We start from the raw sequence: 26,660 nt of genomic DNA, 5'->3' as shown, positions 1-26,660 counted from the left end.
CTCTACCTGGAGAGAAGAGGGCTATGAGGACTCTGCCGACGTTGTCGACCTGGTTTGCATTATTTTGACCTTGCTTGTTTAACATGACTAAGCCAACAACATACACATGCGTCTGTCAAACCCACTAAAAACACCAAACTGACCTTAGATCACTGTATGTCTGCAACTTAAATTTTGGCAAAGTCATGACATATGCAGGTAATCCCCAGCTACCACAGGATACGCCAAGGTGAGCTATAAATCTCAATTAAATGGTAAGATACTATGTCTCACAGCTTAATTACATGGGCCTCAGTGGTTAGCGCTGTGTCAACGGGTTTATATCTGAATGGGTAGAGGCTTGCACAGGTGTGTGTGTGTGTGTGTGTGTGTGTGTGTGTGTGTGTGTGTGTGTGTGTGTGTGTGTGTGTGTGTGTGTGTGTGTGTGTGTGTGTGTGTGTGTGTGTGTGTGTGTGTGTGTGTGTGTGTGTGCCTGCGCGTGCATAATCTTATAGGTGCGTATCACTCTAAATCTCTGTCTTTTCCTGTCTCTTTGCACAGGGTGTGCCAGGTCGTGATGGTCTAAGGGGAGAGAAGGTAAGTTCTTCATTACAGGGTTTTCTTTGTAAAAGTCTCTGAATCGAATTGAAAGATGCGAAGGGACGGTAATGTATTCATTCTCAGCTAGTGCCAGGATATGTGACAAAGCCTCTGGAGAATTCAGTCCACCTTAAATAGCCTTGTTGCCTGCAGAGAAATCCAATCACATTGACTTAAATTATGTCCCTAGGGAACTCAGTACCTTAGTTAACCTAATGTCCACAGGAAAATCTGTCCGCCTTAAATAAGACATTGAATAACCCAGGGAAATTAGTCTATTTTGAATGTAGCCTGTTGCCCCAGGGAACAAGCAGACTAGACCGCCTTAAATCATCTAATATCTCCAGGTACTTTAGTCCTCCTTAAATGAGCAGATACCCCTAAAACGACTGCAGAGAAATCAGACTACATTAGATTAACTCATGTCTCTGGGGTCCTCAGACCACCTTAAACCAGGCAATGTCATTAGGAAAACCTAGAAAAGCCTCCGGTCCATCCGCAAATGAGTCCAGCTTAAATTAACTTTAGGTCCCTGGAGAGCTTGGTCCAATTTAAATAACCGTAGTCCCTATAAACTGGGAAGTCCACTGGAAAATCAGCCCACCTTAAAAAAATGTAGGGCCTCTGAGGAATCTGAGGAATCAGTTGGACCACCTTAAGTAACCTTGAATCTGTAGCAAGCACTGATGTTACCTGAGCTAAGACTGGCAGTTAAAATACAATTGAAGAATCTGGTATCACAAACCCAGATTAAGCCTATTGATAATTAGTCTTCATTCATAGACAAGGCTTGAATGATTACTGGACTATAGTTATATTATCTTTATTTATGAATGTTCAAGTACGAGTCACAGACCAGATCCCTATTATTGATTAAAATGCATATGTCTCTGTTGCTAGGGCGACCAGGGTGAGCAGGGAGACCAAGGATTAGCCGGAACCCATGGAACCCAAGGCCTGCCTGGAGAGCCTGGTCGGGATGGACTAACTGGACTGAAGGGAGAGAAGGTATGGAACACCCAACCAACCAATCAATGAGTCAGCCTGACTGTCTGGCTGGTTAGTTGGCTGGCTTTCTGGCTGTTTATCCGTCCATCTCCCTTATCTGTCCAAGTATCTTATAACGTATCCTTATGCCTATATAGATTGTGAATCCAAGATCGCACAAGCGTATTAAAGATTATGCTATAAAAGGCTGTTAATTAAATAAACTATGTTCAACACCCTGTATAGCAGATGAACTAACTATTTAACAATCTAACTATCTAACTATCCATCTAACTAACTAACAATCACACTATTTATCTAACTAAATAACTAATTAAATATATATCTATCTACGCTACATCACCGTCAAACATCTCATTCCAAAATCATGGGTATTAATATGGAGTTGGTCCCCCTTTGCTGCTATAACAGCCTCCACTCTTCTGGGAAGGCTTTCCACTAGATGTTGGAACATTGCTGCGGGGACTTGCTTCCATTCAGCCACAAGAGCATTAGTGAGTTCAGGCACTGGTGTTGGGCGATTAGGCCTGGCTCGCAGTCGGCGTTCCAATTCATCCCAAAGGTGTTCGATGGGGTTAAGGTCAGGGCTCTATGCAGGCCAGTCAAGTTCTTCCACACCAATCTCAACAAACCATTTCTGTATGGCCCTCGCTTTGTACACGGGGGTATTGCCATGCTGAAACAGGAAAGGGCCTTCCCCAAACTGTTGCCAAAACGTTGGAAGCACAGAATCGTCTGGAATGTCATTGTATGCTGTAGCATTAAGATTTCCCTTCACTGGAACTAAGGGGCCTAGCCCGAACCATGAAACAGCCCCCAACCACTATTCCTCCTCCTGACGTTGCTTCTATCTATATGTCTGTTTGTCTGTCTGTCTGTCTAACTATCTAATGTAACCAACTCACCCAGACTGTTCTCTCTCTTGTTGACTGTTGTTGTGTTGTATCTATCACCAGGGAGATGCGTGTGAGAGCTGTGCGCCTGTCTCTGGGCGGCAGATGGGTGTAGGAGGGGTGCATGGAGCCAAGGGAGAGAGGGGCGACCCAGGACCCCCAGGAGAGGGGAAAGCAGGGAAACATGTAAGTGTGCAGCATGACTGGCCTTTGAGATGTACTGTTTTAACTCTACACATACATTACCAGTCAAAAGTTTGGACACCTCTTCTCATTCAAGGGTTTACTTAATTTTTTTCCTACATTGTAGAATAATATTGAAGACATCAACACTATGAAATAACACATATGGAATCATGTGGTAACCAAAACAGTGTTAAACAATCAAAATATATTTTATATTTGAGATTCTTCAAACTAACACCCATTGCCTTGATGACAGCTTTGCACACTCTTGGCATTCTCTCAACCAGCTTCACCTGGAATGCTTTTCCAACAGTCTTGAAGGAGTTCCCACATATGCTGAGCACTTGTTGGCTGCTTTTCATTCACTCTGATGCAGCACTCCATCACTCTCCTTCTTGGTCAAATAGCCCTTACACACCCTGGAGGTGTCTTGGGTCATTGTCCTGTTGAAAAACAAATGATAGTCCCACTAAGCGCAAACCAGATGGGATGGCGTATTGCTGCAGAATGCTGTGGTAGCCATGCTGGTTAACTGTGCCTTGAATTCTAAATAAATCACTGACAGTGTCACCAGCAAACACCATCACACCTCCTCCTCCATGCTTTATGGTGGGAACCACACATGCAGAGATCATCTGAGATCATCCGTTCACCTACTCTGCGTCTCACAAGACACGGTTGGAACCAAAAATCTCAAATTTGAACTCATCAGACCAAAGGACAGATTTCCACCAGTCTAATATCCATTGCTCATGTTTCTTGGCCCAAGCAAGTCTCTTCTTCTTATTGGTGTCCTTTTAGTAGTGGTTTCTTTGCATCAATTCGACCATGAAGACCTCATTCACGCAGTCTTCTCTAAACAGTTGATGTTGAGATGTGTCTGTTACTTGAACTCTGTGAAGCATTTATTTTGGCTGCAATCTGAGGTGCAGTTAATTCTAATAAACTTCTCTACTGCAGCACAGGTAACTCTGGGTCTTCCTTTCCTGTGGCAGTCCTCATGAGAGCCAGTTTCATCATAGCGCTTGATGGTTTTTGCGACTGCACTTGAAGAAACTTTCAAAGTTCTTGAAATTTTCCAGATTGACTGACCTTCATGTCCTAAAGTAATGATGGACTGTCGTTTCTCTTTGCTTATTTGAGTTGTTCTTGCTCTAATATGGACTTGGTATTTTACCAAATAGGGCTATCTTCTGTATACCACCCCTACCTTGTCATAATACAACTGATTGGCTCAAACGCATTAAGAAGGAAAGAAATTCCACAAATTAACTTCTAACAAGGCACACCTGTTAATTGAAATGCATTCCAGGTGACTACCTCATGAAGCTGGCTGAGAGAATGCCAAGAGTGTGCAAAGCTGTCATCAAGGCAAGAGTGGCTACTTTGAAGAATCTCAAATATAAAATATATTTTGATGTTTAACACTTTTTTGGTTACTACATGATTCCATATGTGTTATTTAATAGTTGTGATGTCTTCACTATTATTCTACAATGTAGAAAATATAATTAAAAATTAAAAAAACGTTCATGAGTGTTGAGTGTGTCCAAACTTTTGACTGGTACTTTACCCTTCTTCTTTATTTTTCTTCTCTATCTTGTCTTTCTATCTCTATCTACCAGGGCAAGCCAGGTCTACCCGGTGTCCAAGGGCCTATAGGACCAAAAGGAAGCCAGGTACAGTATGATCATTTGCCATGCACACGTACAAGGTTTGGTGTGAGTTTCACTAGTGGCTGACTCAGTATGTGTGTCTGTGCTGACTCAGTGTGTGTGTCGATGCTGACTCAGTGTGTGTGGCTGTGCTGACTCAGTGTGTGTGTCGATGCTGACTCAGTGTGTGTGTCTGTGCTGACTCAGTGTGTGTGGCTGTGCTGACTCAGTGTGTGTGTGTCTGTGCTGCTCCCTGTAGGGTGACCCAGGAGTTGAAGGGGTGGGCATCCCAGGACCTCAGGTAAGATTTTTTTTTAAACATTTAGGTCAGGTGTGTCAAACTCATTCCATGGAGGGCCTAGTGTCTAATGGTTTTTGGTTTTTGGTTTTTCCTTTAATTTAAGACCTAGACAACCAGGTGAGGGGAGTTCTTTACTAATCAGTGACCTCATTTTTATTTATTTTTTATTAGGTAGTTGGGTGGGCTGTTTACAGATGGGCTATGTACAGCTGCAGCGATCAGTTAGCTGCTCAGATAGCTGATGTTTAAAGTTAGTGAGGGAAATATAAGTCTCCAGCTTCAGCGATTTTTGCAATTCGTTCCAGTCATTGGCAGCAGAGAACTGGAAGGAAAAGCGGCCAAAGGTGTTGGCTTTGGGATTGACCAGTGAGATATACCTGCTGGAGCGCGTGCAACGGGTGGGTGTTATTATCGTGACCAGTGAGCTGAGATAAGGCGGAGCTTTACCTAGCATAGACTTATAGATGACCTGGAGCCAGTGGGTCTGGCGACGAATATGTAGCGAGGGCCAGCCGACTAGAGAATACAGGTCGCAGTGGTGGGTGGTATATGGGGCTTTGGTGACAAAACGGATGGCATTGTGATAGACTGCATCCAGTTTGCTGAGTAGAGTATTTGGAAGCTATTTTGTAAATGACATCGCCGAAGTCGAGGATCGGTAGGATAGTCAGTTTTACGAGGGTATGTTTGGCGGCGTGAGTGAAGGAGGCTTTGTTGCGAAATAGGAAGCCGATTCTAGATTTAATTTTGGATTGGAGACGTTTAATATAAGTCTGGAAGGAGAGTTTACAGTCTAGCCAGACACCTAGGTATTTGTAGTTGTCCACATATTCTAAGTCAGAACCGTCCAGAGTAGTGATGCTAGTCGGGCGGGCGGGTGCGGGCAGCGAACGGTTGAAAAGCATGCATTTAGTTTCACTAGCGTTTAAGAGCAGTTGGAGGCCACTGTCACGTTCCTGACCTGTTTTCCTTGTTTTTGTATGTGTTTAGTTGGTCAGGGCGTGAGTTGGGGTGGGCATTCTATGTTATGTGTTTCTATGTTTAGGTTCATTGTCTATTGGCCTGATATGGTTCTCAATCAGGGACAGGTGTTTTACGTTTCCTCTGATTGAGAACCATATTTAGGTAGGCTGTTCTCACTGTTTGTTTGTGGGTGATTGTTGCTGTGTCTGTGTTTGTTACACCACACGGTACTGTCTCGTCTCGTTCGTTCGTTCTTTCCTGTTCGTGCGTTCATTGTTTTTTATGTTCACAAGTTCAGGTCTGTTTAACGTCGTTTGTTGTTTTGTAGTTTATTCAAGTGTTCTTCGTGTTTCGTCTTCATTTAATAAATCATTATGTCTACATACCTCGCTGCGTGTTGGTCCGATCCATGCTCCTCCTCGTCTGAGGAGGAGAACGAATATGACAGCCGTTACAGCCACGGAAGGAGTGTTGTATGGCATTGAAGCTCGTTTGGAGGTTAGTTAACACAGTGTCCAAAGAATTCATCAATCAAGTACAAGGGAGAAGCGAAAACCCGCAGACACTCGACCCTCCGTGGAATGAGTTTGACTCGTAAACATTGAAGAGATTGTTAACCTCAAAATAAAAGTTTTGGTGCTGTTTTTCTGAAGCTTTCCCATACTTACATTTTTGTATTACCCACATATCTACTGGACTGGTTGAATCAATGTTGTTTCCACGTCATTTCAAACCAAAGAAATGTAATGTGATGAAGTTGAATCAATGTGGGAAAACTGATTGGATCAACGTAATGGAATTTCTTTTCTTTTTTACCCAACTTTTAACTTAAATCCAATGATATGGTGAGATGTTTTGTTGACAACTCAACCAAATATAAATCAAAACTAGACATTGAACTGACGTCTGTGCCCAGTGGGTACCCACTATCCAACTGTTCAAAATAGATGTCAGGGTTATGTGGCAAAGTAATTCAGACACAATTTTCCCCAACTGGTTTAGTAGAGGTATCAGACTTTCCCATCTTTTTGCTGGAAATCTTCTATCTCTGAATTACCCTGATCCATTCTCTCTCCTATCCTGGGATTTAGTCTGGAATTCCTTCTGGATCAACATGTAGATCATTCTTCGTAGATCAACATTCTAACATTCATTCTGGATCAATATGCTAACACTCCTTCTGGATCAACATGCTAACATTCATTCTGGATAAATATGCTAACGTTCCTTCAGGATCAACATGTTAACATTCCTTTTGGATCAACATGTTAACATTCTTCCTAGATCAACATTCTAACATTCATTCTGGAACAATATGCTAACATTCCTTCTGGGTCAACATGTTAAGATTTCTTCTGGATCAACATGTAAACATTACTTCAGGATCAACATGTAAACATTACTTCAGGATCAACATGTTAACTTTCCTTCTGGATCAACATGTTAACATTCCTTCTGGATCAACATGCTCACAGTCTGCATCAACATGCTAACATTCCTCAAGTGTATAGGTAGTCAGATATACTGTATACACACACATGCAGGTTTGTGTACAAACACACACAAACTCACGCACACACACGAAGCAACGAGAGCATGTGTGATGGGAATGAGAGATGGAATGAGGAAGACAATATCCATGCTTGTTCATGAAGGTTCTGCCATTGCTCTACTGTTGATGAATCATCTGTTTGTCTCTGAGCTCAACTCACCACCTGTTACGCACGCCTCTAAAAAGAGGGAACGCAACTCCCTGCTGCAACTCAACTCTCCGTGAAGCGAAAGAGGTATGGACCGTAGGTGCGAGAAAGGACGACAAAGGCAGAATTTACCGTTACTAGGATTTATTTTCTTACACGGTAATATGGGGAAAAGGGGCTGGACGGAACCAAAGCAAAGAAAGTAAATATCAAAGTTCCCCCTCTCCTATCTAACCTGCCTACCCACTTAACTTACCTAACTTAGCACCACCTGGTGCCCTAACCAAAATACAGGGGGTGGTCCGCCCAGGTCTTACCTAGTGTGCCTAGACAGTAAATATACTACGGGTATATGTATGCCCGCGGGCCTCTTGCCTAAGCACTCCCAAAGTGCCTTCCCCTTCCCCCCTGGGAACAAATGAAACAGAATAATTATTAACAATTTCACAAACACTCACAAACACAGGACATAGCAAAGCTGCTACCAACAACAACTAATATAGTACATACCAACACTTTCTGATACACAACCAACACTATACAAAATATTCAATTCTATCTCTGATCTCTTCTCCTTCTCTCTCTAATGATCTCTCCAAAACATTCAATCTCCCTCTAATCTCTAATTTCTCTCCTCTCTCTCTAATCTCTCTCCTAAATATTCAATCTCTCTCCTGATCTCATCTCCTGATCTCATCTCCTGATCTCATCTCCTGATCTCATCTCCTGATCTCATCTCCTGATCTCATCTCCTGATCTCATCTCCTGATCTCATCTCCTGATCTCATCTCCTGATCTCATCTCCTTCTCTCTCTAATGATCTCTCCAAAACATTCCTCTTTCTCTCCTGAACAGAACACTGGCTTTATATCTTCAGGTGGCAATGGTGATTAGAGTCAGCTGCTTCTTGACGAGGGGGCGGGGTCAGCTCCAATCATCAATTAGCCTGGGGTCGCCCAATCAGCTGGTTGGGGAGGCTTCCAGGAAGCCATCTCCTGAAACACACACACTCAAATACAACACAGAAACTGGGGAACGTAACACCACCCATCTCTTTAAACCTTTCTCTCGCTCTCTCGCGCTCTCTCTCCTATTTTCAGGGAGCAGAAGGACCCAGGGGCCTACCAGGGGTGTCAGTAAGTCATAAAAATATTAGATAAAATAATGATGAAATACATATTAAATATGATTGCCTCTAGTATGTACTGTATAATGGTCTCTGTAGTCTCCTTCTATCATGTTAATTTGCATCATGCTGCTCCTCTACAGGGTCCTCAGGGAATTAGAGGACTTACTGGACCAGTTGGGCCTGCTGGGGACATGGTACACACACACACACACGCGTATATATTATACGTGCATCAACACATAAACACACATACTCACATACACAGCCACACAAAGTTCTCATTCTTGTGTGTATGTATTTGCTTTTCACAGGGTCCTAAAGGAGAGGAGGGGCCTCCAGGGCCACAGGGGCCCATGGGTGTAGGTGTTACAGGACCCCCGGTAAGATGTGTGTGTGTGTGTGTGTGTGTGTGTGTGTGTGTGTATACTGTGTGCATGCATATGTGTATTAACTCTAGTCAAAGCCATTGAGTGATTGCTGTCTCCATACTTATCCCATTCCCAACCCAGGGTAAAGACGGCAAAGGTGGATCCAATGGAATCCCAGGAGCTGATGGAAGAGATGTGAGTGGCGTCACATTGAAAACACAACACAGTCACATAGTATTGGAATTGTGTAGTCAGTGTGAATTGTATACCTTTCGTAGTACTGTGTAATAGTGTGTGAGCTAAGATCTCTAGTTTCTACAGACTCAGAGTCAGTGTTTTTAAAGTTTAAAGATGATTATATTTAGTCTAATAACTAATGAAGGCCGCCTCAATCCATAACAGAGCCATAGTGTCTCCTGTCACCCCTCTCTTCTCCTGACTACTTTCCTTGCAAGCTTTATCGTTTGCAATGACAAGGCCACACTAACCGTGTGTGTGTGTGTGTGTGTGTGTGTGTGTGTGTGTGTGTGTGTGTGTGTGTGTGTGTGTGTGTGTGTGTGTGTGTGTGTGTGTGTGTGTGTGTGTGTGTGTGTGTGTGTGTGTGTGTGTGTGTGTGTGTGTGTGTTCTGTCTTGCAGGGAACTGACGGAGCCAAGGGGGACAAGGTAAGCCTAGCATTTGTGAAGATGAAGAGGTGTTAAGAGGTTTGGAGGCAGGGGGTAACAGATGGTAATCACTGGGGATGCTTCACCAGCACACACACACACACACACACACACCCACACACACATAGGCAGATGCTTACACGCACACAAACACACACACTAACAAACACACACCCTCAAGGCACAGACAGAGTAGCAGAGGAGGTGACAAGTGTGTGGGATCCAAATAGACTAGGGAAGTAAAGGAGCTTTAAGAACAGGACTAGGACTATTAATTAGTGCTACCATCAGAGCAACTGAACAGGACTAGGACTATTAATTAGTGCTACCATCAGAGCAACTGAACAGGACTAGGATTGTTAATTAGAGCTACCATCAGACCAACTGAACAGGACTAGGATTATTAATTTGTTTTACCATCAGACCAACTGAACAGGACTAGGATTGTTAATTAGAGCTACCATCAGACCAACTGAACAGGACTAGGATTATTAATTTGTTTTACCATCAGACCAACTGAACAGGACTAGGATTATTAATTTGTTTTACCATCAGACCAACTGAACAGGACTAGGATTGTTAATTAGAGCTACCATCAGACCAACTGAACAGCACTAGGATTATTAATTTGTTTTACCATCAGACCAACTGAACAGGACTAGGATTGTTAATTAGAGCTACCATCAGACCAACTGAACAGGACTAGGATTATTAATTTGTTTTACCATCAGACCAACTGAACAGGACTAGGATTATTAATTAGAGCTACCATCAGACCAACTGAACAGGACTAGGATTATTAATTTGTTTTACCATCAGACCAACTGAACAGAACTAGGATTATTAATTAGAGCTACCATCAGACCAACTGAACAGGACTAGGACTATTAATTAGAGCTACCATCAGACCAACTGAACAGGACTAGGACTATTAATTAGAGCTACCATCAGACCAACTGAACAGGACTAGGACTATTAATTAGAGCTACCATCAGACCAACTGTCACGTCCTGACCATAGTTCTTATGTGTTTTGCTTGTTTAGTGTTGGTCAGAACGTGAGCTGGGTGGGAATTCTATGTTGTGTGTCTAGTTTGTCTGTTTCTGTGTCCAGCCTAATATGGTTCTCAATCAGAGACAGCTGTCAGTCGGTGTCCCTGATTGAGAATCATATATAGGTGGCTTGTTTTGTGTTGGGGATTGTGGGTGGTTGTTTCCTGTCTCTGTGTTTGTATTCTGCACCAGATAGGACTGTTTCGGTTTGCCACATTTTGTTATTTTGTTCGTTGTAAGTGTTCACTGTTTTTGTTTAATTAAACATGTTGAGCACTGGCTACGCTGCGTGTTGGTCCGATCCCTGTTTCACCCTCTCTTATAGTGAAGAGAGGGAAGGCTGCCGTTACAGAACCACCCACCAAACCCGGACCAAGCAGCGTAGCAACGGGCAGCAACGGCAGCAGCAGCAGCAGCGGGACCAGGAGAAATGGACTTGGGAGGACGTATTGGACGGAAAGGGTTGCTACACACGGGAGGAGATCCTGGCTGGTAAGGATCGCCTTCCATGGGAACAGGTGGAGGCAGCTAGGAGAGCGAAAGCAGCTGAGAAGGGGAACCGGTGTTATGAGGGAACACGGCTGGCCAGGAAGCCCGAGAAGAAATCCCAAAAATTTCTTGGGGGGGGCTAAAGGGTAGTGTGGCGAAGTCAGGTAGGAGACCTGCGCCCACTTCCCATGCTTACCGTGGAGAGCGGGAGTACGGGCAGACACCGTGTTATGCGGAAGAGCGCACGGTGTCTCCTGTACGTGTGCATAGCCCGGTGCGGGTTATTCCATCTCCCCGCACTGGCCGGGCTAAATTGAGCATTGAGCCAAGTGCCATGAAGCCGGCTCAACATATCTGGCCTCCAGTACGTCTCCTCGGGCCGGTGTACATGGCACCAGCCTTACGCATGGTGTCCCCGGTTCGCCTACACAGCCCAGTGCGGGTTATTCCACCTCCCCGCATTGGTCGGGCTACGGGGAGCATTCAACCAGGTAAGGTTGGGCAGGCTCAGTGCTCAAGGGAGCCAGTACGCCTGCACGGTCCGGTATATCCGGCGCCACCTTCCCGCCCCAGCCCAGTACCATCAGTGCCTACACCACGCACTAGGCTTCCTGTGCGTCTCCAGAGCCCTGTTCCTCCTCCACGCACTAGCCCTATGGTGCGTGTCTCCAGCCCGGTACCACCAGTTCCGACACCACGCACCAAGCCTCCTGTGCGTCTCCAGAGCCCTGTACGCACTGTTCCTTCTCCCCGCACTCGCCCTGAGGTGCGTGCCCTCAGCCCGGTACCACCAGTTCCGGTACCACGCACCAGGCCAATAGTGCGCCTCGAGATTCCAGTGTACCCTGTTCCTGCTCCCCGCACTAGCCTTGAGGTGCGTGTCTCCAGTCCGGTACCACCAGTTCCGGCACCACGCACCAGGCCTACTGTGCGCCTCAGCAGGTCAGAGTCGGTCGTCTGCCCAGCGCCGTCTGAGCCATCCGTCTGCCCAGCGCCGTCTGAGCCATCCGTCTGCCCAGCGCCATCTGAGCCATCCGTCTGGCCAGCGCCATCTGAGCCGTCCGTCTGCCCAGCGCCATCTGAGCCATCCGTCTGCCCAGCGCCATCTGAGCCATCCGTCTGTCCCGAGCCATTAGAGCCGCCCGTCTGTCCCGAGCCGTCAGAGCCGTTCGTCAGTCAGGAGCCGCTAGAGCCGTTCGTCAGTCAGGAGCCGCTAGAGCCGTCCGTCAGTCAGGAGCTGCCGGAGCCGCCAGCCAGTCAGGAGCTGCCGGAGCCGCCAGCCAGTCAGGAGCTGCCGGAGCCGCCAGCCAGTCAGGAGCTGCCGGAGCCGCCAGCCAGTCAGGAGCTGCCGGAGCCGCCAGCCAGTCAGGAGCTGCCAAAGCCGCCAGCCAGTCATGAGCTGCCCTCCAGTCATGAGCTGCCCTCCAGTCATGAGCTGCCTTCCAGTCATGAGCTGCCTTCCAGTCATGAGCTGCCTTCCAGTCATGAGCTGCCCTTCAGTCATGAGTTGCCCTTCAGTCATGAGCTGCCTTCCAGTCATGAGCTGCCCTCCAGTCATGAGCTGCCCTCCAGTCATGAGCTGCCCTCCAGTCATGAGCTGCCCCTCAGCCCGGAGCTGCCCCTCAGCCCGGAGCTGCCCTTCAGTCCGAAGTTGCCATTCGTCCTGAGTTGCCCCTCTGTCCTGAGCTACCTCTCTGTCCTGAGCTACCTCTCTGTCCTGAGCTACCTCTCTGTCCTGAGCTACCTCTCTGTCCTGAGCTACCTCCTAAATCATGTGGGGGCCTTGGGGAGGATTCCTAGGCCAAGGTCGGGGGCGAGGGTCGCCACTCAAAGGACGCTAAGGAGGGGGACAAAGACAGTGGTGGAGTGGTGTCCTCGTCCACCGCCGGAGCCGCCACCGCGGACAGATGCCCACCCAGACCCTCCCCTTGAGTTTTAGGGGTGCGTTCGGAGTCCGCACCTCAGGGGGGGGGGTACTGTCACGTCCTGACCATAGTTCTTATGTGTTTTGCTTGTTTAGTGTTGGTCAGGACGTGAGCTGGGTGGGAATTCTATGTTGTGTGTCTAGTTTGTCTGTTTCTGTGTCCAGCCTAATATGGTTCTCAATCAGAGACAGCTGTCAATCGGTGTCCCTGATTGAGAATCATATATAGGTGGCTTGTTTTGTGTTGGGGATTGTGGGTGGTTGTTTCCTGTCTCTGTGTTTGTATTCTGCACCAGATAGGACTGTTTCGGTTTGCCACATTTTGTTATTTTGTTCGTTGTAAGTGTGCACTGTTTTTGTTTAATTAAACATGTTGAGCACTGGCTACGCTGTGTGTTGGTCCGATCCCTGTTTCACCCTCTCTTATAGTGAAGAGAGGGAAGGCTGCCGTTACACCAACTGAACAGGACTAGGACTATTAATTAGAGCTACCATCAGACCAACTGCACAGCACTAGGACTATTAATTAGAGCTACCATCAGACCAACTGAACAGGACTAGGACTATTAATTAGAGCTACCATCAGACCAACTGAACAGGACTAGGACTATTAATTAGAGCTACCATCAGACCAACTGAACAGCACTAGGATTTTTGAAATATGAATAAGAAGACACAGTAGCAGATTAAATTCAACCTCAACTTTGTTTCATCACAAAACTGGAGAGCAACGTCTGTCCTGTGAAGTCCACAAAACATATTGCCTCTAACAAACAGTTACATGACCTACAGCATGGTCAAGCAAGTTATTAATGTTTCCGACATTTTCAGACTACTAAACAACTATTGATTTAGAACCACAGAGAGTTACCGGAAGTCGCAAAGAAAACAGGAGCTGTTTCCGCTAGTCCAGCACCATTTCAACTTCAACATCATCAAATAACCTCTGCTTAGTCTAATACAATGACAACTAAAAGATGCCAAAGACAATTTAGTCCAATCAACATGAGCTAAATATGATGTGGCTCACCCTACTTGTAGAGAAAGGCCAGTGCCATCCTCCTGTCTTTCATGTTGGCAAAACGGTCTAGTACTCTGTCATACAGTACACACTTTTAGTTTTTGTTTTGCTAGGCTACCTTGCTAAAATGCTTGCTCGCTAGCCTAACTTCCATTCATGGGCAATGATTAGCCAGCTAGTTAACATTAGCCTACATCTAGCTACATGCTGAACTTCCATCCTCTCAGATCAGGGGCACAATGTATGAATTTATGATTGGATCAGAATCACAGTTATAATCATTGGCCAGTACAGAGAATTAGGTAAAACCAAGTCCAAATCCCTAGTGGCTCATTTGGGAAAGGGCTGATTTTAGCTAGCTAGCTAGCCACTGGAGGAAATAACCCAATGAGATTCAACAATATACTTATTTTCTGTAAATTATATTTTGCTTTTGATGTGGTTGATGTGATGTCTTCCCTTGACACTCACTTAGTTTAGCTCAACACTGATTAGCTATTATTTAACCTTTTTTTATTAAGGGAGTCCAAATGCTCACTGGCTTCCCTTGCATTCAATGTCACACTCTTTTTGACCAAACAGCATCAGATAGATGGGGTACACATACTGAAACAGAGGGGCTCTGTTTCGCTCGTTCAGATGCTTTCTCCAGTGAGATACATTCAGCCTCTTGCTAATTGAAGGAAAATTATGAATCACAGAGAGTCAAAATAAATTATTTTGATTTTCGAAAGATGCATTTATTTTATATATTGTTTTTTGTTGGTCAATTTTTTGGGGGGAGGCCTGTCTTCCCATGGCATCCATGAATATACGCCACTGGTTATTTCACAGCTTCTCTGTGTGATCTATGAGAGGTCTGTGTTTTCAGGGTGAACCTGGAGACTGTAACTGTATCAGCCCTCCATACGCAGGAACAGGTGGACCGGTGAGTATGGCTAGGTCAACATGCACACACAGATCCACACATACACTACACACACACATGCCACAACGTGGTCATCTAAAACTTGTTTTGAGTTCAACTTCAGGGTAGTTATCTCTCTGCGGGGGACACACTCACTCACACATACACATACACACTCAGCTCTCTTTTAACTGGTTTTGAGTTCATCTGCAGGATTATTTTTTCACTGCAGGGTGTCAGTGTTTGTTCATGAACACATATGATCTGCTGATGATGTGCTCTGAATTTGACTACTCTTGCCTTGCAGGGAGCACCAGGAACTCTGGGAGGAAACACGTGGCAGGTCTGATCTCTCTGTCATCTACTAGCCATGTCTGCCTCTTGGTTTTCTCTTGTGTCATTTGACTGAATATCAACTGAATATGTGTTTGTTGTTGGAACAATTAGGCTACGAATGGTGCCTGTCAATGCTGTGTGGTTCGCTCAGTGTGTGTGTGTGTGTGTGTGTGTGTGTGTGTGTGTGTGTGTGTGTGTGTGTGTGTGTGTGTGTGTGTGTGTGTGTTCCAGGGGCCTCCGGGACTACCAGGTCCTCCTGGTCCTCCTGGGCCACAGGGCTTCATCGGCATCACAGGACCCCAGGTAGGAGATGGGGGGATCAGGGTGGTGGGGTCACGTCAATTAACCCTTTACAACACACAAGCAAGGGGTACGGCAAGGGTACTCCTTCCTTACTCATTCCTCTTTATCTCTGTACATCTTTAACCTCTCAAATGCCATTCATCAACATAAATGTACCTTGGCTGTTCCATCTCTCTCGCTCTTCTCTCTCAATTAAATTTCAATTGAAGGGCTTTATTGGCATGGGAAACATATGTTTACATTGCCAAAGCAAGTGAACTAGATAATAAACAAAAGTGAAATAACAATAACAAATAAACACTAAACATTCCAAAAGAATGAAGACATTTCAAATGTAATATTATGTCTATATACAGTGTTGTAACGATGTGCAAATAGTTAAAGTACAAAAGGGAAAATAAATAAACATAAATATAGGTTGGATTTACAATGGTGTTTGTTCTTCACTGGTTGCCCTTTTTTGTGGCAACAAATCGTGCTGCTGTATTGTATTGGTATTTCACCCAATAGATATGGGAGTTTGTCAAAATTGTATTTGCTTTTGAATTCTTTGTGGGTCTGTGTAATCTGATGGAAATGTGTGTCTTTAATATGGTCATACATTTGGCAGGAGGTTAGGAAATGCAGCTCAGTTTCCACCTCATTTTGTGGGCAGTGTGCACATAGCCTGTCTTCTCTTGAGAACCAGGTCTGCCTTCGGAGGCCTTTCTCAATAGCAAGGCTATGCTTACTGAGTCTGTACATAGTCAAATATTTCCTTAATTTTGGGTCAGTCACAGTGGTCAGGTATTCTTCCACTGTGTACTCTCTGTTTAGGACCAAATAGCATTCTAGTTTGCTCAGTTTTTTTGTAAATTCTTTCCAATGTGTTCCTCTCTCTCTCTTTTTCGCTCTCTCTCTCTCTCTCTTTATCTCTCTCATTCTTCTGTCCCTGCCTCTCTGTTTCCTTTCTCTCTCTCTCTCTCTCTCTCTCTCTTTATCAATTCAATTCAATTCAATTGACTTTATTGACATGGCAAGTTCATTATTACTTACATTGTCAAAGTATACATATCGAAAAATAAAAATAAAATATATATGTATATATATACAAAATATACATATATTTATATATAAATAAATGGTGGGACCAACAGCAATAATAATAGTAGTAGTGGACATGGGATTACCATTAACAACAACTACAACAACAATATTAATCAGAACAACAATACATTAAACCAATGGTAGTAGACCAGTGTCAACATGACTGAGAAGACATATGACCTGGTATGAAAGACAAAACAAAACTAAGCTAAATGGGAAATATTATCAACATTACTTTGCACTTTTCACTGGCTGTCCCTCAGGTTGTGGCAGGAGGACACATATTTGGCTGCCAAAATTGCACATTTTGGCTTTTCACCCAATAAATATTTGATTTTTTCTTCATCTTTTATAGTTTCAAATTCTTTGTATTGAATTATAATTTTGGGAAAGAAATATGCTCTTAGGTCTGAGTATTTGTCACAGTGTAATAGGAAATGCACCTCTGTCTCTACCTCTCCCCTGGAGCAGAGTGAGCACAGCCTGTCCTCTCTGGGCAGCCAGGTTTGTCTGTGACGTTCAGTCTCTATAGCCAGACTGTGCTCACTGAGTCTGTACCTAGTCAATGTTTTCCTCAGTTTTCTATCTGTCACAGTGGTCAGATAGTCTGCTACCATGTACTGTCTGTTTATTTAGAGCCAAATAGCATTGAAGTTTACTTTGATTTTTTGTGGTGTCTTTCCAATAGGTGATATCCAATAGTCCCTGCCTCTCTGTTTCCTCTCTCTCTCTCTCTCTTTATCTCTCTCATTCTTCTGTCCCTGCCTCTCTGTTTCCTTTCTCTCTCTCTCTCTCTCTCTCTCTCTCTCTCTCTTCTGTTCGCCACTCCATTGTTCTCACTCTTGTTGTTCATCTTCCTCCACACTATGTTTCTCTCTTCCTGCTAACTCTTTTCTATTCCACCTTCCATGTTACTCATTTCCTTTTCAGGTTTGTCTTGAACATTGGGTTCTAGCTTGGGCAGCTTGAGGTCGTGGCTAATGCAACTCTAAATGCAAATTAATGCAGAATTAAAATAGCAAATGATTTTATTAATCTTAAATTCTTAATGTAAACATGTTACACAATAGTAAAAGTAAATATGCAAGTACATAAAGAACTATTGCATAAATGCAATAAAATTTAAAGTCAACCGTATTCATGTAATGAAGCTCTATGCTATTGTTAACCTTGGGGCTGTAAATATATATATGTATTAATGGGAGTCTTTTTTAAATCATAGCCCTGCTTTAAACATTCACTAACTCTTGTGGGAAGCTTTGGGAATGTTAACTTTTTCTATCAACATATGATACATTGGGATTGTTGGGAATATTGATGACACTTCATTTGAAGGTTTGGTTATAAACTCCTTATACAAAATTAAATAGTTATTTTAGCATTAGTACAATTATTATGAATTAAAAACCTTCAAATAAAGTTTTAGGAGAATATTTCCTCAGATTTTGTGGGAAATGTTAAATATAAACTAATTCTCAACAACATTTTACACATTTAAACCAGGTTAATGGGAAACGAAGATGTAATATTGGTTCATGAAGACCAGGCTGAGTTCACTGTGTAAGAAAGTGATTGATTTGTCTGAATATGATGTTCATGTGTTTATCAAGCACTAAACAATTAGGTGCAGGAATCAAATTTGCACACAAATATCCTGTTCAAATCAAAGCACTTAAAAAATATATATTGTTTGACCTCTTGCACAGTGATCCCTGCATGCTATTCAATCTGGTGTTATGTTTTTTTTTTTTTACAAAATAATCAAACAATTTAAACCAAACATGAATCAAACTATTTAAATTAATTTAAATAGTGCTTTAAAAACTAGACAACGGAATCAAAAGAGTCTGAACATAAACCAGGAAAGGGAGAACACGGGTGATTGGTTGTTCCTACAACCTCGAATCTGTAACCCCCTCTGACCATTGTTGGAGAGGGATGTGGCAAGCCTGTGATAGGCTAAAACCAGTTGAATCTCAGTTCCTTCTTTCAGGGTAACCCTGGCAACGACGGGGTACCAGGGCAGCCGGGTCTGCCTGGGAGAACTGTAAGTAATAAGACAGAAGGGTTGGAGTCACTTCCATTCCAATTCAGACACATCGGAAAGGGATTTGAAAATCAAATTCCAGAATTGTGAAAAACAATATTAATGAATACCAATGACACTTTCTGATTCTAGAATTGGAATTCATTAGCTGAATTGTCTAAATTGAAATGGATTTGACCCCAACCCATGCCAGACAGAGGAGGCGGGGCTAGATGAGTGCTGCAGCTTTGTGATTGGACGGTGCAGGGAGGGAGGAGCCTGGTTGGGTTGTAGGTCTGTGTTGTGGAGTGGAGCACTCTGGCAGAAGTTCATTGAGGATCTCTAGACTTTGGACATAACTATACAGTAGACACACCACGACTTAGTGGCAGCTAGAACAATGAACGCACTCAGCTCAAAGACTTTTAGTGTTGAAATGCACTTTCTGCTTTTCAGAAAGACTTTTACCATTGATTTGTGCCTCAAAAGCATGCACGTACACACACACACATTGTTGGCGTAGTTTCATAAATGCAGTGTGTGAGTGTGTGAGTATGTGAGTACAGTCATTAGTTTGAGTCGAAGAGCTTTGCTGTACTCTGTTGTTCAGCCTTGTTATGCTGAGTACAGTAAGAGCCTGTAGATCTGCTGTTGAGAGGACTGCACTATGAGGTCTATTTTCCATATAGCTGGCATCCAGCTCAGCCCCCTGCCACATACACACACACAAACACACACACACACCCTCCACACAATAATCAATCTACCCACAGTGGAAACTTGGCTTCACGAACTCTCACACACACACACACACACACACACACACACACACACACACACACACACACACACACACACACACACACACACACACACACACACACATTATACACACTCACTAAGTGCTCCAGTCCTAACATCAGTAGACAGACATACTGACCCACCAGCTCCTCTCTAGCTCCATGGCCCTGCCTGCATGTTATATGTCAATGGATTTAAATGCCTAAAACAGACTATTAAAACATTTAATTCTTACATAAATTCTTAATTCACTCTTATCTTAATCTTAGCTAATAAAAACTCATCCTTAAAACCACAAAACATTATTAGAAACATAATTTAACAGACGAGTTTGTTGAATACAAATGAATCCATTTAAAAAGGATAAAAGAACAATTTAGCAAAAGTAAAGGATAATTAAATAGGAGTATATTGAAAGTATAAAGTAAATATCATTGACATATAATGATTCTTCTCTCTGAGACATCCTGTTAATGCACACAGCCTGAGTTTAACAAACCTAATGAGCTGCATCATGCTAGCTCAAATGAGCTCTTCTGGCTAATAACAACCGTTTGAACAAAGCCAACAGATTTTGAAACCAGGCTAAGTGCAATTCACAGGTTCTCTCACTGTGTGAAGGGCCCCACTGCTGTGGTAGTATTGTACTGTGAGTGGGTTTCCTTGGAGTGGTCAGAATGTTTCAGGCCACCCATGCAGGTAAATCAATCAACTTTCAAACTCCCAACAATGATCCCAATAAATGGCTGGATTTGAATACCAACGTGTTTTGAAAGACTTGCAAAACCTTGTGATTTTGAATGTTTTGTGTCTCTTTGGGCAAATCCTAAATGGCACCCTATTCCCTCCCACATTTTACTGTAGAAGGATGAAGTTGCCCCTAGACGCTGATCTAAGATCAGTTTTACATTGGCAGCTCCCTAGTGGTTAAGGCTAGGAGTTGTGTCGGATAAACTGATTTTTGATCAGTTTCCAAGGGCTACATCTACTTGGAACCTTTTCTCCCTCTCCTTTACATTTTACTCTCCTCTCACCCCCCCCCCCCCCCGCCCTTCCTCAGCATCTGAGGCTGCCTCAGGATGAGGACCCCAGTCGAGGAGATGGAGAGGTAAGACAGGAGGTAGAGAGGTGCACTCTGGGAAATAGAGTTCTATAGTACTGTTCTTTGATTTATATGCATGAGCTGTACTGATGTGATTATACATAACACAAACATGCATGAACTGTGTCCATGCAGTGTACATTGAGCTCACACACTTCATGTCATCAAAGTGTGTGTGTCCTCTGCTGCAGAAGGTGTGTGAGGACTGCTCCAAGGGCTTGCCAGGGGTACCAGGCATGGCGGGCACCAAGGGAGAGAAAGGAGATGAGGGAAAGACTGGCATAGGCCATGCTTCCGACGGCTGTGAGAGGGTGAGAGGCTGGGGGTGAGGGGTGTATTGGTGGAGGGCATGGGGAAGAGTGGTGAGGGGTGTATTGGTGGAGGGCATGGGGAAGAGTGGTGAGGGGTGTATTGGTGGAGGGCATGGGGAAGAGTGGTGACGGGTGTATTGGTGGAGGGCATGGGGAAGAGTGGTGAGGGGTGTATTGGTGGAGGGCATGGGGAAGAGTGGTGAGGGGTGTATTGGTGGAGGGCATGGGGAAGAGTGGTGAGGGGTGCATCGGTGAGGTGGTTAGGGGGGCATATATATTGTTGGCTGGTCAGAACGAGACTGTAGAATCATGGAAATTCTAATTGATTCTTCTGGGTTCATGAATCTACATCATTCTTCTGGGTTCATTTTATTTATTTATTTCACCTTTTTTTAACCAGGAATGCCAGTTGAGAACAAGTTCTTATTTACATCTGCGACCTGGTCAAGATAAAGAAAAGCAGTGCGAAAAAAACAACAACACAGAGTTACACATGGGATAAACAAACGTACAGTCAATAACACAATAAATCTACATGATTTACATGATTTTTCATTGATTCATGAATCATAAGAATCAATAACACTGTCAGTTTTGGTTGTGATTTTGACCCAATCTATCCGAAGCTTTGCCTAGGCAGAGTCCTAGTCCTGACCTACGACCTCTTTGTGTTTGTTACAGTGTTTCCTAAACCAAAGGCTGCAGAGGGAGGAGGCTGCACAGGCGCCTGTACGTCCACACAGTCTTTAACTATCGAACTCTCACACTCACAGTCACACACAACACGCACGCACATTCACACGCACGCACACACACCACACAAGCACGCACACACCACGCACGCACATACACACACACACACTGATTCATAGAAGTATTTATCTTCTTTTCTATGTAGACCACCACCAACACTGATGGAGCTAATGGAGGCTGCTCCGGACCAGGAACACCAGGTCACCCAGGAACACCAGGATCACCTGGAATAAGGGGAGAGACGGTAAGTGTGTGTGTTTGTGTGTTTGTTTGTTGATTTGTGTGTGTGTTTGTTTGTGAGTGTGGTGAAATATAACAAGCTGCGTGTTATTAGCGTGTTGAATCTCTAACAGGAAGTGCCTTTCTGCCTACATTTCCCAGGGTCCTCAGGGGCAAAGGGGACAGGCTGGAGTACCAGGAAATATGGTGAGCTCAAAACCAGAGATTGTAAGGCATTATAACACTTCATAAGGCTATATAGAGACATTATAAGCCAGCACAACAGAGTCAAAGCATGGTGTCTGTAAGGAGAACTGGGGTGTCTATCATAGCTAGAGGCAGGAGTTTTACCTAACCATACTGTACTAGATCAGGAAAAACTCCTGTCGCAGAGCAGACTTTCTGAGCTCTTGTTCTCTCTTGACTGGTTTCTTCTTCCTCTAATGGCTCTCCTACTGACTTTGTGCTTTACTCATTTTAATTGCCCACAGATGTTCTTCTGTTTATAGAGTGACTGTTACACTGGAATGGCAAAGTCTATTTGTGAAGCACCTCTCTTTCTGTGCTGCATGTACACTACCTAAAGGCTACATTTCTGTCACTAGTAGTTATTCCACGTCATGTTTTGGGCCATGTTCAACTACTTGAAAATGTGTCTTTCTTCATTTTCTTGGAAGGAATCACCGAACTGAACTGAACTGAACTGAATACTATGTAGCCTATTTGCCGCCTTGCTTTCACCTATCCCACTGTGTTAGATCAGTGCATACTTCCTGGAAGGCTGTGTTTCTAGTGTTGGACCATGGCCATAGTGTTTACGTGGTCTGTGTTTCTAGTGTTGGACCATGGCCATAGTGTTTACGTGGTCTGTGTTTCTAGTGTTGGACCATGGCCATAGTGTTTACGTGGTCTGTGTTTCTAGTGTTGGACCATGGCCATAGTGTTTACGTGGTCTGTGTTTCTAGTGTTGGACCATGGCCATAGTGTTTACGTGGCCTGTGTTTCTAGTGTTGGACCATGGCCATAGTGTTTACGTGGCCTGTGTTTCTAGTGTTGGACCATGGCCATAGTGTTTACGTGGCCTGTGTTTCTAGTGTTGGACCATGGCCATAGTGTTTACGTGGCCTGTGTTTCTAGTGTTGGACCATGGCCATAGTGTTTACGTGGTCTGTGTTTCTAGTGTTGGACCATGGCCATAGTGTTTACGTGGTCTGTGTTTCTAGTGTTGGACCATGGTCATAGTGTTTACGTGGCCTGTGTTTCTAGTGTTGGACCATGGCCATAGTGTTTACGTGGTCTGTGTTTCTAGTGTTGGACCATGGCCATAGTGTTTACGTGGTCTGTGTTTCTAGTGTTGGACCATGGCCATAGTGTTTACGTGGTCTGTGTTTCTAGTGTTGGACCATGGCCATAGTGTTTACGTGGTCTGTGTTTCTAGTGTTGGACCATGGCCATAGTGTTTACGTGGCCTGTGTTTCTAGTGTTGGACCATGGCCATAGTGTTTACGTGGCCTGTGTTTCTAGTGTTGGACCATGGCCATAGTGTTTACGTGGCCTGTGTTTCTAGTGTTGGACCATGGCCATAGTGTTTACGTGGTCTGTGTTTCTAGTGTTGGACCATGGCCATAGTGTTTACGTGGTCTGTGTTTCTAGTGTTGGACCATGGCCATAGTGTTTACGTGGCCTGTGTTTCTAGTGTTGGACCATGGCCATAGTGTTTACGTGGCCTGTGTTTCTAGTGTTGGACCATGGCCATAGTGTTTACGTGGCCTGTGTTTCTAGTGTTGGACCATGGCCATAGTGTTTACGTGGCCTGTGTTTCTAGTGTTGGACCATGGCCATAGTGTTTACGTGGTCTGTGTTTCTAGTGTTGGACCATGGCCATAGTGTTTACGTGGTCTGTGTTTCTAGTGTTGGACCATGGTCATAGTGTTTACGTGGCCTGTGTTTCTAGTGTTGGACCATGGCCATAGTGTTTACGTGGTCTGTGTTTCTAGTGTTGGACCATGGCCATAGTGTTTACGTGGTCTGTGTTTCTAGTGTTGGACCATGGCCATAGTGTTTACGTGGTCTGTGTTTCTAGTGTTGGACCATGGCCATAGTGTTTACGTGGTCTGTGTTTCTAGTGTTGGACCATGGCCATAGTGTTTACGTGGCCTGTGTTTCTAGTGTTGGACCATGGCCATAGTGTTTACGTGGCCTGTGTTTCTAGTGTTGGACCATGGCCATAGTGTTTACGTGGCCTGTGTTTCTAGTGTTGGACCATGGCCATAGTGTTTACGTGGCCTGTGTTTCTAGTGTTGGACCATGGCCATAGTGTTTACGTGGCCTGTGTTTCTAGTGTTGGACCATGGCCATAGTGTTTACGTGGCCTGTGTTTCTAGTGTTGGACCATGGCCATAGTGTTTACGTGGCCTGTGTTTCTAGTGTTGGACCATGGCCATAGTGTTTACGTGGCCTGTGTTTCTAGTGTTGGACCATGGCCATAGTGTTTACGTGGTCTGTGTTTCTAGTGTTGGACCATGGCCATAGTGTTTACGTGGCCTGTGTTTCTAGTGTTGGACCATGGCCATAGTGTTTACGTGGCCTGTGTTTCTAGTGTTGGACCATGGCCATAGTGTTTACGTGGCCTGTGTTTCTAGTGTTGGACCATGGCCATAGTGTTTACGTGGTCTGTGTTTCTAGTGTTGGACCATGGCCATAGTGTTTACGTGGTCTGTGTTTCTAGTGTTGGACCATGGCCATAGTGTTTACGTGGTCTGTGTTTCTAGTGTTGGACCATGGCCATAGTGTTTACGTGGCCTGTGTTTCTAGTGTTGGACCATGGCCATAGTGTTTACGTGGCCTGTGTTTCTAGTGTTGGACCATGGCCATAGTGTTTACGTGGTCTGTGTTTCTAGTGTTGGACCATGGCCATAGTGTTTACGTGGTCTGTGTTTCTAGTGTTGGACCATGGCCATAGTGTTTACGTGGCCTGTGTTTCTAGTGTTGGACCATGGCCATAGTGTTTACGTGGCCTGTGTTTCTAGTGTTGGACCATGGCCATAGTGTTTACGTGGCCTGTGTTTCTAGTGTTGGACCATGGCCATAGTGTTTACGTGGCCTGTGTTTCTAGTGTTGGACCATGGCCATAGTGTTTACGTGGTCTGTGTTTCTAGTGTTGGACCATGGCCATAGTGTTTACGTGGTCTGTGTTTCTAGTGTTGGACCATGGTCATAGTGTTTACGTGGCCTGTGTTTCTAGTGTTGGACCATGGCCATAGTGTTTACGTGGTCTGTGTTTCTAGTGTTGGACCATGGCCATAGTGTTTACGTGGTCTGTGTTTCTAGTGTTGGACCATGGCCATAGTGTTTACGTGGTCTGTGTTTCTAGTGTTGGACCATGGCCATAGTGTTTACGTGGTCTGTGTTTCTAGTGTTGGACCATGGCCATAGTGTTTACGTGGCCTGTGTTTCTAGTGTTGGACCATGGCCATAGTGTTTACGTGGCCTGTGTTTCTAGTGTTGGACCATGGCCATAGTGTTTACGTGGCCTGTGTTTCTAGTGTTGGACCATGGCCATAGTGTTTACGTGGCCTGTGTTTCTAGTGTTGGACCATGGCCATAGTGTTTACGTGGCCTGTGTTTCTAGTGTTGGACCATGGCCATAGTGTTTACGTGGCCTGTGTTTCTAGTGTTGGACCATGGCCATAGTGTTTACGTGGCCTGTGTTTCTAGTGTTGGACCATGGCCATAGTGTTTACGTGGCCTGTGTTTCTAGTGTTGGACCATGGCCATAGTGTTTACGTGGTCTGTGTTTCTAGTGTTGGACCATGGCCATAGTGTTTACGTGGCCTGTGTTTCTAGTGTTGGACCATGGCCATAGTGTTTACGTGGCCTGTGTTTCTAGTGTTGGACCATGGCCATAGTGTTTACGTGGCCTGTGTTTCTAGTGTTGGACCATGGCCATAGTGTTTACGTGGCCTGTGTTTCTAGTGTTGGACCATGGCCATAGTGTTTACGTGGTCTGTGTTTCTAGTGTTGGACCATGGCCATAGTGTTTACGTGGTCTGTGTTTCTAGTGGTGGACCATGGCCATAGTGTTTACGTGGCCTGTGTTTCTAGTGTTGGACCATGGCCATAGTGTTTACGTGGTCTGTGTTTCTAGTGTTGGACCATGGCCATAGTGTTTACGTGGTCTGTGTTTCTAGTGTTGGACCATGGCCATAGTGTTTACGTGGCCTGTGTTTCTAGTGTTGGACCATGGTCATAGTGTTTACGTGGCCTGTGTTTCTAGTGTTGGACCATGGCCATAGTGTTTACGTGGCCTGTGTTTCTAGTGTTGGACCATGGCCATAGTGTTTACGTGGCCTGTGTTTCTAGTGTTGGACCATGGCCATAGTGTTTACGTGGCCTGTGTTTCTAGTGTTGGACCATGGCCATAGTGTTTACGTGGTCTGTGTTTCTAGTGTTGGACCATGGCCATAGTGTTTACGTGGCCTGTGTTTCTAGTGTTGGACCATGGCCATAGTGTTTACGTGGCCTGTGTTTCTAGTGTTGGACCATGGCCATAGTGTTTACGTGGCCTGTGTTTCTAGTGTTGGACCATGGCCATAGTGTTTACGTGGCCTGTGTTTCTAGTGTTGGACCATGGCCATAGTGTTTACGTGGCCTGTGTTTCTAGTGTTGGACCATGGCCATAGTGTTTACGTGGCCTGTGTTTCTAGTGTTGGACCATGGCCATAGTGTTTACGTGGCCTGTGTTTCTAGTGTTGGACCATGGCCATAGTGTTTACGTGGCCTGTGTTTCTAGTGTTGGACCATGGCCATAGTGTTTACGTGGTCTGTGTTTCTAGTGTTGGACCATGGCCATAGTGTTTACGTGGTCTGTGTTTCTAGTGTTGG

The 26,660-nt window shown here is 44.6% G+C and overlaps 1 protein-coding gene across 1 annotated transcript in view; it reads left to right on the top strand.

Moving 5' to 3' along the window:
* The window catches only part of LOC120022047 (collagen alpha-1(XVI) chain-like), a 69,502-nt gene that overhangs the window by 27,103 nt on the left and 15,739 nt on the right, over positions 1-26,660 (top strand). Inside the window, exons 21-38 of the mRNA XM_038965842.1 lie at positions 541-576; positions 1,480-1,587; positions 2,544-2,666; positions 4,292-4,345; positions 4,581-4,622; positions 8,386-8,421; positions 8,555-8,608; positions 8,726-8,794; positions 8,924-8,977; positions 9,420-9,446; positions 14,804-14,860; positions 15,147-15,182; positions 15,407-15,478; positions 20,452-20,499; positions 20,685-20,804; positions 21,486-21,533; positions 21,703-21,801; positions 21,939-21,983. Coding sequence (XP_038821770.1) covers positions 541-576; positions 1,480-1,587; positions 2,544-2,666; positions 4,292-4,345; positions 4,581-4,622; positions 8,386-8,421; positions 8,555-8,608; positions 8,726-8,794; positions 8,924-8,977; positions 9,420-9,446; positions 14,804-14,860; positions 15,147-15,182; positions 15,407-15,478; positions 20,452-20,499; positions 20,685-20,804; positions 21,486-21,533; positions 21,703-21,801; positions 21,939-21,983 — 1,128 coding nt within the window. The remainder of the gene's footprint in view (positions 1-540; positions 577-1,479; positions 1,588-2,543; positions 2,667-4,291; positions 4,346-4,580; positions 4,623-8,385; positions 8,422-8,554; positions 8,609-8,725; positions 8,795-8,923; positions 8,978-9,419; positions 9,447-14,803; positions 14,861-15,146; positions 15,183-15,406; positions 15,479-20,451; positions 20,500-20,684; positions 20,805-21,485; positions 21,534-21,702; positions 21,802-21,938; positions 21,984-26,660) is intronic.

The sequence above is a fragment of the Salvelinus namaycush genome, chromosome 27 (genome assembly GCF_016432855.1).
Source record: "Salvelinus namaycush isolate Seneca chromosome 27, SaNama_1.0, whole genome shotgun sequence".
Classification (NCBI taxonomy): Eukaryota; Metazoa; Chordata; class Actinopteri; order Salmoniformes; family Salmonidae; genus Salvelinus; species Salvelinus namaycush.
The sequence above is the reverse complement of the archived record's forward strand: the minus strand, read 5'-3'. Positions and strand labels throughout refer to the sequence as shown.